At 32.2% G+C, this 13,719-nt stretch overlaps 2 protein-coding genes across 2 annotated transcripts in view; both read right to left on the bottom strand.

The window, feature by feature from the left end:
- LOC125875055 (inactive poly [ADP-ribose] polymerase RCD1-like) overlaps window positions 1-13,719 on the bottom strand; it is a 485,870-nt gene that overhangs the window by 81,466 nt on the left and 390,685 nt on the right. The gene's annotated exons all lie outside the window — the stretch shown is intronic.
- On the bottom strand, window positions 6,456-8,637 carry LOC125875076 (protein HAIKU1-like). The gene has a single exon (XM_049556152.1). The coding sequence runs from the start codon at window positions 7,879-7,881 to the stop codon at window positions 6,844-6,846; it is 1,038 nt and encodes a 345-aa protein (XP_049412109.1). The 5' UTR covers window positions 7,882-8,637; the 3' UTR covers window positions 6,456-6,843.

Below are 13,719 nucleotides of genomic sequence, written 5' to 3'. Positions count from 1 at the left end.
TTTTAAAATTGTCGGTCTTACTTACTTTTTTATTTATAAACATAAATTGCCTCTTTACTAATTTGACAAGTCCTTAATTTCAACATTTTATATGCACATTTAAAACTACAAATTAAAAAATATTTTAATATACTATTAATATCTTAAATTTTCAAATAAATGGACTTGTCTCACGCTTTTTCAAGAACAAGAACTTTGTCGATAGAAAATAATGAGACTGTAGAAGGGAGGAGAATAGATAATTGGGTTTACCCTAAATGAAAAAAGGTTTTACTGCAAAATCATTTTTTTATCGTGAAATGATTTATAATCGCACAAATATTTTTAATTTATTTTTATCATAAGTTTAAAAATATTATTTATTCTTGAATTTTATATTTAATTAAATAATTTTACATAAATTGAGATAGTAAGAACAATAATTTTAAAAATTATGCTAAAAGCATATATGTTGGAAAAATTATAATACGAATAGGAAGTGATCAACAAGAATTGTGATAAAGTGATGAATATTTCTTCATTCAATCATTCTTTGTTAAAGTTTTCAATTTGAGTTTTTTTTTTTTTTAACAAAATCACTTTTATTAGAAAATACTTTACGATCCGTGTTAGTTAGGATTTAGTTATAGGAATTGGGAATTCACATGGCATTGCCTATTCGTAGGGTTAATACCTCAGATGATCACTCAACTATTCACTTTTGCCTTAGAAAGTCACTCAACTTTTAATTTTCACTAAAAAAGCACCATGTGAATGACTTTCTAAGAAAAGATTGAATAGTTGAGTGATCATATGGTATTAACCCCCTATTCGTACTGTTGGAAAGACGGAAAGTAATAGATAGAAGTAGGTATCTTCTTTTATTTTTCAACGATAGATATATAGTAATATTTTAAATTTATTGGTGGATTAATTGAATACCACTTGTCAACATCAGCTAAAACGTGAGAGAGTTTTACTTTTAATTTATTGGTGGGTCGATGAGGTTTAAAATTATTAAAATGGTCCCTCACCTAATCCTATCCAATTCCATAATTGGTATGCGTTTACATTCACATACCATTGGTGAAATATTGTAGTCGGCCAAGTTGACAAGAATGCTGGATATCAATGAGAATGTACCACTTTACAATAACACTTACGGACAGTGGCAAAGTCAAAAATTTAATTAAAGGTATTCAAAAATAATTATTTGTGGTTATCAAAAAATAAAATAAAATATTATGCTATTTGGGGTTCGAACCCAAAACTCCTTCAATCAAATAAACATCTATTACCACTACGCCAAAGACATAACTTTTGTCAAGGATGTCCAACTTAATTATATATCCTTTAAATGTAGAATTTGACATATATATACAACGTAATTTTCGGCAAAGGGTGTTCAGTTGGACACTTTGGGGTAGCTCTAGCTACGCCCCTGCTTACAGGTTGTTTGGTAGCTGAATAATTGTCACGACTCAGACCATCGTGATTGGCACCCACACTAACCCTCCGGTGGGAGAACTATTTATGCTAATTAGCTAACCAGCTAAATCAAAATACTAAGACATTTAAGTTACGGAAGCAAGTTAAATGCTAAGGAAAGAAATAGGGAGTTCCCATAAACTCCAAAACAATAGTCTAGCAACTAAACAAATGCGGAAGTAAATCCTAGAACCTAAAAGTTAATGTACCAAAACTCTAACAAGATCCATAAATCTAAATGAGAAGGGTTACAACCCCAAACTAATGTACTAATAACTAACTAGAAAGTCTAAGTCCGAAAGGTGGACATAGACAGAAAGAGAACTCATGGAAGCTCGGAAGAACTGGCTCACTCTTGAATTCGAACGATCACTGATCTTCTAAGCGAGGGCTGTTAATAGCCACATGAAGATGCCCTGTACTCAACAAAGAAAGAGCAAGTGCAATATCAATACACAACTATAATGTACTGGTAGGATCACACGGCTATTCCACTAAGTGCAACATACATAAGTCATTACAACAATATAACAACATGCATATACCGAATATATACAATATCAACAATATTCAAGAACAATTGAGCATTTGACAAGTCTTAATTATACAGTTATGTCAAGTCAATGGTCCTCTCATGGAACCCAAACTATTAGCATATCGAAACGTGCTACCCGATCCCATGATTATGCCAGAACGTGGTACCCGATCCAATGATTATGTCGGAACGTGGCGACCGATCCCATAATTATGCCGGAACGTGGAAACCGATCCAAGTTAGTGTGTTGGAACGTAACACCCGATCCATTCAACAAGCCACAATCACAATCACAAAGTACATTCTCATAATCATACAATCAAGTCATGGCATTCATCATTCATATATCCTCATTTACAATTAATGTGATCAATAATGCAACATTCACATACATACATATATCATAATGAAGCAAAAACAAACATACATTACAGAATCATAGAATCACAACCAACGCCTACCTCAAACAAAGCTTAAATCCCCTAAGAAACTGGATTCTTCCCTTTCCGGATTCGTTCCGCTTGTTCTTGGTCTACAAACAATCAATATAACACAGAAATCAATAAATAACCACTAATTACCCGAATTACTAACAATCCTATCAAACCTAAATCAAACTCATGATCCCAATATCCAAATTAGGGTTTTTCCCACTGTAATTCCCAGATCAAAACCCTTCCCCATCGATAATTACCCATTAGATTATGTTCTACGAATCGAAAAGCAGATTCGGGGAGTGAAAATCTTACCTTTAGCCTCAAGAATAGTGGAAAACTGTCAAGAAAAGCACTGGGTTCGTTCCTGAGCTCTCAAGTTCGAAAATTGCAGAATAAAACGTTTTTGGGGTTTATTTTCGACTTTAAGTCGCGTCTGCCCCGCCACGGCGGTACCCACCCCGCTACAGCGGCCACACCCTGGCGGCAGAAATCCAACCTCAGAGGCTTGCACGGAACCAGTGAGCAAAATTAATAATTCCAAGACCCCATTTCACAATGCACCTTCAACCAACGACACTCAGAAACTACCCGTTCACGCTAAGATCAATTTCGAGAGTTCTACTGGCCTGAATTTAATTCTGTAAAGTCGTACGGGTTTCTTAACGACTTATCTATCTACTCATGTGATCAAATTCATAATTAGATCACCCAATTGCTACCAGATTTCCCTAGACTTTAATGACTCCTATTTCGTCCAAATCTGGACTAGGTTGGAAAATCTCAAGATACTACGAAAAAGTTTTCCGGCTCAAAATTTTTCCCCGTTGACTTTTCCTATAACAACGGGAACATGTTTTTACAATAATAAATAAGTTATATATGACTTTTTTTTCTTATTTTTAATTGGCTCTAATATTTTTGTTGCTCTTTTTGCTTTCATTGCTACTTTTAGGACCTTTTGTTGAATTTAACATCATTTATTAGTGTTCTGTATTATGAATAGTAAACTTTTCATCCTGCAAAGAAGCACATACATTCCTATTCGTGGACACGCATGTTCTTTTGTCTTTAGTCTACGGTCCAAGTAGTTTTCAGGAATGATTCTCTCTTATCTCTTTTTTTTTTTATTTTCATTCGATTTTTCGTACCTAAGATTCAAACTCAAAACATCTGATTAACGATAAAGAAATACTTATCACTTACCATCTTTGATGGACTTTTATTACCTATTCTGCTTAACTGGAAAGAAAGGTCCCTTCTTATTTATTCTAAATTTGAATGCAGTGGTACTATTCCACATGAGAGTGTCCCTAAATAGTATTGTACAGCTAATTAAATCCTTACTGTAAGATACTTTTGGCCCAGTATTTCAAGATTTATTCATGTGGTATACCAATCAAGAAATGACTCAGATTATTTCTTGGCTTCTCCATCAATGATGGTCAGTCCAAAATGGTGTGGGCTCTTTTTTGTTAGTGGGGGTAGTTGATGCCTGAGAAACTACCAATCGGTAACCAATTGACATCATATTCAAGTAAATAGTTTTTTAATTTTTTCCAACCAAACCAATCCAAATAATTAAAAGCTTATATCACTTTACTCTGTCTCTCCAAACCCTACTTGTGAGATTGCATTCAGTATATTAGCATTGTGTAATATAAGTTCAATGGAACGTTACTTGCTCAATTCCAACCATAAATAGGTAGTTATAATTTTTAAAATTTCTACAACATATTGAAGAGATTTCATAATTCGGAACCGTGATATCAGACTGATGTTGCAAATCTTAATTTGTTTTGTTGGCCTCAACTGTTGTAACTTAGTACTAAAAAGTTTTTGATGTGCATTTTTTCATTGACGAATGAAGCATCATATCACCCGTCAACTTCCAGCAGACAAATAAAAAATCTTTAAGCTCACTGTTCTATATGCAGACACAGACGCAAACATATCTTTGCAATGAGGAAAGCACACAGCAAACAAGTTTGGCAGTTAGCAACAAGTTGATGAATTAAAGTCATCATACTGCATTTGCCTTGTAACACTTGGTGCATGAATCATAGAAATTATAGGCCTAAAAACAACTTATTTTAAGGCAAGTAGGAGGAAACAAACCAGTCTCCTGACTTTATATGCAATGGGAACACATTCTATTGGCTAGATGGTACAGTAAATTCCACCAACAGAAAGCGAAAAGCTCATTCAATACTATCAAACTGGGATTTTTCTTCCAGAAGGCTATAGGCTATAGCTTAACTGGATGAAGCAGCCAGATCAGCCACTAAAAGCAATTTAATATTCAACTGAAAGATGAGAACATGACAAGATAATCATCAACAGATATGAGGCATCACATGATAGCCGCAAACCAAGACCCAAAACAATGCGGAAAACTTTTCAAGTGGTTAGTTGTGGGTAGCACCGTTAACAGCAACAAGATTGTTAAGTATCAAATCACACGAGCAAATTACTGCCACTAGTATCACAAGTATGCTAAAGAGATGAAAGAAACACACTTAAACTACTGTGGAGAGTGGACATATGATAATACATGTATCTGTGCAGTGCATATGAAAACAAAATGTATTAGATGTTTAGATCGAAGGTAGTAAGAGTCTATTGTAGTGATAAAAGATGATCTCCAAAAGATCCCAACAATATGAGCAGAATAAATTTATAGGACTCTGAAACAGCTTTCGGGAGCTGTAAACAGTTTAACAGCTTTGGGATGTTAACCATTCATATGCTTTCACTTTTCCAAACAAAATGGTAATCTGCATTTGAGAGATCACCTTGCATAACTGTCCTGGGCCGTACTTCACCAACTTATGCAAATGTGGAATGCTCCAGGTTTTAACATTGTTTCTAACCTCTATCTGCCTCAAACATCATCCACTATTGTTCGTTTGTTTTCAGAATTAAAAATGAGTTTCTTAGGTTTTCTTCTTCCGCTGGTCTAAAATGGTGATACTGCAATAGAATGCTTCAGCAACATATACATGTAGCACCTACATTCGACTTATAGACAGATAGTGGTACTAAGGGATATCATTCCGTTTTATAAGGAGGGCACATCTAAAATCATCATCCCAGAGTCACTCAGGACAAGAACATCCAGTGTTCTGCTATTACCAAAGAGGTTCATATAATTTGATTGAATAGATAGATTATTGTATACTCAATGAAATTAGGAACTGCACTTACAATTACTCAGATCTGTTGACCCTTTCACCTCCAAACCCTCCTCTCTTTTCCCCTAATATTAATATGGTATTAACCTAATAGTTCTACCTGTTTCACCTGCCAATCAACCAAATGAGAGAGCATTCTTCCAGAAAATGAGCAACTCACACAATCAGAAAATCAAAAATTAACATTCTTGACATGTTAAATTACATATTTTTTGACATTAAAATATGAGACAAAGGGATAAATGAAAACCAAACTCTTTTCTTTATAAGTACGAAAAAGAAAATACGGCATTCATCTTCTAAATATAAAAAGGTACTTAAATCACCCTTTTTATAACTTCAAATATAATGCTACAAACACTATTGGAAACAAATGACAGATAATGAGTAAGAAGTGGTTAACTATAACTAATTAATTAAATAAATGAACGACACTTTTATCATTTGCGTGTTCTTTTACATGTATTGCTATTTGCTATTTAGTAACAACTACCAAGTGTGTTGTTACTCCATATTACACTGGGAATAAAATAGCAACATACCTAATGCAGGAATACAAGACTACAAAATAACAAACAAATATTGTATTTTTCATATGGAGTTTAGCATAGATATTATTTCAACTAAAACAGTCAGCCAGTCAAACCCCCGGGACTTTTTTAGAGAAGACCATGTGAGAGGAAAAATTAGGAAGAGGGATATAAACATAGTTCTGTACGGCAGAAAGGATAATGATATCATTCACAAATGAAACAATAAGCAGATAATTTTCTTTAAATAAACAATTGATCCCAAAGGCAACAAACCGAAAATTGATCTACATGATAGGAAAAAGAACCAAAATATTTGATCCCAAAGTTGACATTACAAGGAATACAAGAACCTTTCCAGCTACATATAAAATTCAATTAACTATCATCTAACAAGCCTGACCTTTTCAACTATTCAGTTGAGAGTTGCTAAATGTACTAAATAAGGGCTACGCAAATAAAGAGATACATCTGCTACAAACTCTACATAGAAAGAGTCAAATATTTGAAATAAATGTTAAGAAAAACAAAGAAAAAAAGTATAAACACGTTCAGAAGGATCTTTTACATTGTATACACTGCATATCCACAACGAAAAAGCTTTAATTTGAAAGAGATCTACCACCTTGACAAAACTCGAAGCAAAGAATCCATCAAGATCAGCAGCTCTCGTCGTGGTGGTGCTATTGACCCCTCCATCTTGGACTTGACATGGGGAAGAACCCAGAAGGTGACAACGGAAATCCATAACCAGGAGAAGGAGGAAATTGTGGTCCAGCGCCAAAACCTCCAGGCTGTGCCATAGGAGAGAAGAAGAAATTTGGTGTCAGCGGTGGAGGATGCTGCATACCTGGAGAAAGCAATGGATAAGGGGAACGGGGAGATAACAAGTTCAAGAAGCCAGTGGGTGACGGAAAAAGATACTGAGAAGTAGGTGAAGGCAAAGGAGGAGGCCCATTTATTCCCGGAGAAGGAAGAGGTGGAGGAGGACCATTCATTCTAGGAGATGGTAGAAGAGGTGGCCCATTCATTCTAGGAGATAGAAGATGCGGAGGAGGACCACTCATCCGAGCAAATGGGAGAGGAGGCGGGCCATTCATTCTAGGAGATGGAAAAGGTGGCATTGAAGGATTAGGAAGCAAACCAGATGATGCTGGATGTGCTTGAATATGACCAGGACCTTGAAATTGTGTTAGTTTAGGCCCTGAATCTATTATTGAATTTTGAAGATAACGCATATAAACTGAAATTGGAGACTCAGTTGTATTTGTCCAAACATCTCCAGGAGTTGGTGGTAACATAGACGGTGAGGGCTGACCATAGTGGGGAGGCGGTCTTACAATATTGTTCTGGTAAGGAACACCACCTGCAGGTCGAGCTGGGGCAGGGATCTGTGCTGGAGGGTGGATTGGAATTTGGGGACGATTTATAGGAGTCAAAGGTGGTGGCCGAATCTTTTGTAATCTCATACTCGGAGGCTTAGAAGGATTCTGGGGAGGTCTAGCTGGAGGCTCTTGAGATGGTGAACCTGTCAGTTGCTGAACAATGCTCCGAAAATCATTCTTGTTAATATTGTAAACCTGAGGTTGAGGTTGTTGCCTAGCACTATTTGCATTGTTAAAATTGGGTTGGTGTATAGGACTCTTGTTGATATTCTTCCCAAATTTATTCACACCCAAATGATCAGAATTCCTACTGTACGACCGATTTGAATTATCCATCTCAAACACTTCAATACAATGACTAAACACCAAAATATATTATCTTTAACACCCTTCTCAACACTGCAACTGAAACCTTATATCACTGCAATAGACCTCCTTCTGCCTATGCAGATATACACTTTGAATTTAAAATATAGCACAATAAGCTCTCCAAACTTAAACAAATCTGAAAAGGGTCTGAAGCAGCATTATGATAACAACAAACTTTACCCTTGAAATTGAACAACTATCACCACAAACAGTAATACCCATAGATCAACCAACCAGCTTCAACTCCAAACAAACATCTGCTTCAGTAAACACAACTTTATTCGTTCTACAATATATTTAATTCCCAAATATCATATATCACCAAACTCTTCCAAAAACGAAACAATATACAATATTTTTACTTTACAAATACTTGAGTCCAAACGAGCAAACAGAGAACAAAACAACCTTAAAAAATTTCAACTTTTATCTTTTTCCCAACTTCCAATTTATCAGAGAGATAGATAATTCACTGAAATTGAAAAAAGGTTAGAGTAGAAGAAATTTACGTTGTGATTAATTGGGGCAAATCGTCGAACAGTTGAACTGCAAAATTGGTCTTCAGTTATAGGTACAAAAACTTGCGTCTTATATGAGTTAAGAAGACGTAGAGTAAACCCTAGTAAGAGAGCTGAGCACGGCGGAATGAGGTGGTGGAGTTGGTGGGTATCGTCGGTCAACCAAGAAATGAAAAGGAAATTGAAGTTTGAAAAATGACGCGTTTGGCCGTGAAAATAAAAATGGAGAATTCACTTTATTTTAAAAATAAAATTGAATATGAAATTGTGTTTGACTGTATTATACATTTTAAAGAATTTATTAGTATACTCAACTTGAATAATTTATGTGAAATATACAATAAATTTACTTTATGAGTATTATTTCAAAATAGATAATTTAAATAATATGATAGATTATATTTAATTAAATTTATTTATTTTACTTGTTAAAATTTATTAAGTTTGAGTTGATGATGAGGGTTGTGTTTTGTTATAATTTTTATAAATAATATAAGATTGCCAGAATGTATTTTCTCTCTCTCCATATATATATAATTTAAATATAATTAAAATACGGAAAAAATAAATATAGTGAAGGTGAAAAAAAAAAAAGTAAATAAGGTTTTGAGTATTTATCAAATACCAAATACAACTTAAAGTTGTATTGAAATTCTTATAATCAAATGTTGAATTTTCGTAAATAAAATAAATAAAAAATCGAAAGAAGTTTTTCCTCTGTTTTTATTTACTGTTTTAAGAGAATAACATTGATTTTTTAGCAATGTTTTGATTACAACTTTTTTACATGATTGGGCAAAGGACAACTCGAAAGTACTCTCCTTTAGACTTCAACTCCAATTGAAAAATACGATTTAGAAGTGAATTTTGAAAAAAAAAGACTTCATTTATTTTTGTATGTGTTTAAAATCTTAAATTGATAACCAATTTAATGTATCTGATATGTTTATAATTTAAAGATGTGTCAAAAAAAAAAGTTAAGATGTGTCAATTTTTTTTAAAAAAAAGTAAAAAAAATTCATGAACAAATGAATTTAGTTTGGAAAGATTATGCTGAAACTAGATAGGAAAAAGTTGGTGGAGTTAGTGGGGGCCACAGCGGGCCCTGCGGAGTTGAATTTTTAGTGAAACGCTGAAAGAAAAGAAAAGATTGGTGAATTACGGTGAAATTGTCAAATAGTACATATTTAAGTTATGTGAGATTTTGTTATTCTCTATTTTCATAGTGTTATTTATATTAAAATTATGTGAGAGTTTTATTACTTTTATTAATTTAATTATTCATTTATGTTATTTAATTTTTTGAATTTGTCTAGCTTTACTATTGTTTTAATGTAGTTTAATTTCTGATGGACTTGGTATAATTTTGGCTGCTATTTCAGTGTAGTTTTTTTTTATAATTTTGATCTAATTATATGAACAATAATAATAATTTATCATTTTTATACCTCAAATAAATAAAATTATTTAATTTGGCTCATATTCATGACTTGATACAATTTTTAATGTTTTTTTTTATTAATTGTGTTTATTAAACTAATTTACCAAATAAATAAAGTTATTTAACTGAGCTCATATTCATGACTTGACACAATTTTTAATTTTTTTAGAATGTGTTTATTAAGCTAATTTTATTAATAATATTTTGCAATTCTTTATTTCACTATTATTATTTTATTAAGTATTAATAATAGTATGAATAATAAAAAGTCTTTTGATTTGTTAAAATAAATAAGAAAAAAAATTAATATAAAAGATAAATAATTTAAAACGAATAAAGTATTTTTTTAATCAATTACTTTTAAGTAAATAAAATAACTAAAATTGATCGGAGGGGAATACCCAATCACAGTTTAGTTTGATAAACCATGGTGTCGAGTTTGACTTAGATTTAGATGATCTATTCAGCCACAAATTTGAAGTAAAGAGATTCCACGTTGCATGGAATAAGAAAGTTTGACTTTGACTGTAAAAGTAAAAGTATGGACCAATTTGTTCTACGGTATTAGATCAATTATTTATTTATTTGTTTATTTATTGATTTTTTTTTTGTTAAAGGGACATTTTATTATTATTATTATTATTATTATTATGGAAAACGAATGGTGTTTACAAAATGAACGGATTGAATTGAATTTGAGCTAATTTAACTTAAATAGATTGAACTGCAATTCACTTATATGAATTTGGTAAGATATTGATTAGGATTTAGGTTAAATGGTTTTGACTCACAATTATCTCTTAAAATTAAAAAACTTTAAATAGCTAGCTAAACTGAGTTAATTGAAATCAGTTTTAACAATAAAAATTCTACTTTAAGAATATGTTTGATATGAATGGATAACATTAATCAAAAAATAATAATTCAATTTTCTCATGTTTGATTAACTTAAATATTTTAAAAAATAATTTTCGAATAGACTTATTTTTCTCTAATTTAAAGAAAATGGGTTCCTTTAATAAAGTAAAAAAAAAGCATTTTCAAAAATTCTCTTTTAACCTTACCACCGCCTAATCCACCCAGACCTAGACCCCGACCCGAGGACTGAAGCCCAATCCTTATCATGATCTCGATCCCAACCCCAACCTCAACCCAAGACAAGAACTCACCCTAAGTCGACTATGATCATGACCTTGACTCCCAAGTCCCAACCTCACATCAAACCCTATATCCAGACCCTTATCCTAACTCGAGATCAAAATTCGACTACCTATCTGACCCCAACCCCGAATCCCAACTTTTATTAGGACCCAACCTCTACCCTGACCCGAATCTCGATCAGAATCCTGTCCTCGATCCACCCATACTCTTGACTTTGATCCCGATCCTCAGTCATAGTGACACCAACCTTGATCTCTATAGATTCAACCTCCACCCTTATCAAATTCAGATCCTGATCTGCCTTTAACTCAAGACTCACCATGATCCCCACTCAAGAGCAATCCTCAGATTAAAAATTATTTATTTTTTTTGAAAAAAAAGTAATTACTTATTCTCTAAAAACAAATTCAAAGACACTTCCAATTGTATCAAACAAATTAATTAAACCCAAATCAAGATTATAACTTTATGACTTGCCCATTGGAGTTGTGGTGTAATTAAGAAGAAAGTCACGCAGCCATTAGGCTATCTTTAGAAAATTAAAAAATAAGCATCATGTTGCACATGGCTTAATTGTAGCAGCCAGCTTTTGATCCATACGCACAAATAGTTAGCGACTTTTCATTCTTATTTTTAATTGCCAATTAATGAACGCAAAATTAAAATTAAAGAGGCGTTATCAAAAACTTCACGAACTCATATTATTTTTTAATTAAATAAAAGATTTGCATGCATGATGTAACCTAGCAATATTATCGGCACACGAAAGTGAAAACTTATGCCCCCGTCTCGAAATAGTTGTCTATTTACTAGAAATATTTATATCAAAATACTTGTATTTTAGAAGTTAACATAATTTTTTTAATTTTATTTTATTTTTATTATAAAAATAATTGTTCTTAAAGACTACAAATATCTCCATTATGTCATATAAGAAGTAAATATTCAATTAAGAGATGTTATCTAAGTCTTTGGTGGATCATGGGTACGGTTGCCAATCCATGTGGACCAATTCGATCTGATCTGTTTTATTTAATTTTTGGAAAAGAATTAAATAATTGATAAGGTTGTTTTTGAAAAGAAGAAGGAACGGTTAAGAAGTTGTAACTGTTCAAACTCTCCTTTTAAAAGGAGATCTCTTCTTTTCAGACGAGGGACAATAATAAAACGTGAAGAAAAAGAGAGAAAACGGAGAAAATCAAAACGTTACTTTTTTTTTCCAATATTCAAACGACACACTACAAACACTTAGTTTATGAACAAGAACAATCTTTGTTTCCTAGTGATTCAAAGAAAGATTTGGAGCAACTCGTTTTGATAGCGAAATCAACATCAACAATTTCCGCTGCAAGTATTAAGGTACACACTCTGTTGTTTTGCTCTTAAGTTTCTTTCATTGGTATAAGAGTGTGGTTGGTTGATTCTGTTATTTGATGCTTCCATGTGATTTATCGTGTATTTACTGTCTTGTTGAAAGGAATAAATTGTGACTATTTTTTTCTTGAAAATTGGTGATTTTTTTTTTTGGGAAGTGGTTATGTTTTTTTTTTTTGAATTCTTTTTGAATGTGGATCAATCACATTGTAGATAGGATTCCTTGTGCTACAATGATTCTAACTCATATTGTAATAAGATTCCTTCTCCTACAATGATAGTAACTCTTGTGGTTTATTTATTTTAATATTGTATTACTCAATTCTTAAGAAAAACTGCCTCTATTTTTCTGTATTTTGCATTTTGCGTGTTCAAAAATTTGATATGAAACTTTTATTTTTATGATCTACTCGTTCATAGTTTTTCGTAGATATATTATAACAGTAAAACGAATTTAAAATGAGTGAGATATGATTTTTTTAAAAGTTGGTTGATTTTGGACTGTTTTCTAGAAATAAAAACTGCTTCCTTTTTGTTGCGTTTTCTGAGTTGTTAGTTTAAAATTATGGATTGAAACTTGTTTTTTCAAGATTTACTCGTTAATAGCTTTCCGTAGATATATTATAAGTGTAAAACGTATTTAAAACGAAAAAAATCATATCTCATTCGTTTTAAATTCGTTTTATACTTATAATATATCCACGGAAAGTTATGAACAAGTAGATCTTGAAAAATAAGTTTCAATTCATAATTTGAAACTAACTCTCAATATGCAACAAAACGGAAACAGTTTTTTTTTTCTGGAAAATAGACCAAAATAAGTCAACTTTAAAAAATCATATCTCACTCGTTTTAAATCTGTTTTATTCTTACAATATATCCACGGAAAGCTACAAAAGAGTAGATCATGAAAATAAAATTTTCATGCCAAACTTTTGAACACTCTGGACCCAAAACACAGAAAAACAACAAGAATTTTTTTAAAGAATTAATAAAATATTAAAACAAATAAACCACAGAGTCACTATCATTGTAGGACAAGGAATTGTATCTATAATATGAGTCAGAATCATTGTTGAATAAAGAATCTTATTTACAATGTAATTAATTCACATTCAAAAAGGCTACAAAAAAAACTAACTACTTCTAAAAATAAATCACCGATTTTCAAGAAAAAAAATAGTCGCAATTTCTTTCTTTCAACAAGACAGTGAATACACGTACAATAAATCACATGAAAACATTGAATAACGGGATAGTCAACCACACTCTGATACCAATGAAAGAATTTAAGAGCAAAACAACAATAGG

Source organism: Solanum stenotomum, chromosome 8, assembly GCF_019186545.1.
Source record: "Solanum stenotomum isolate F172 chromosome 8, ASM1918654v1, whole genome shotgun sequence".
NCBI classification, from domain to species: Eukaryota; Viridiplantae; Streptophyta; class Magnoliopsida; order Solanales; family Solanaceae; genus Solanum; species Solanum stenotomum.
The sequence above is the reverse complement of the archived record's forward strand: the minus strand, read 5'-3'. Positions and strand labels throughout refer to the sequence as shown.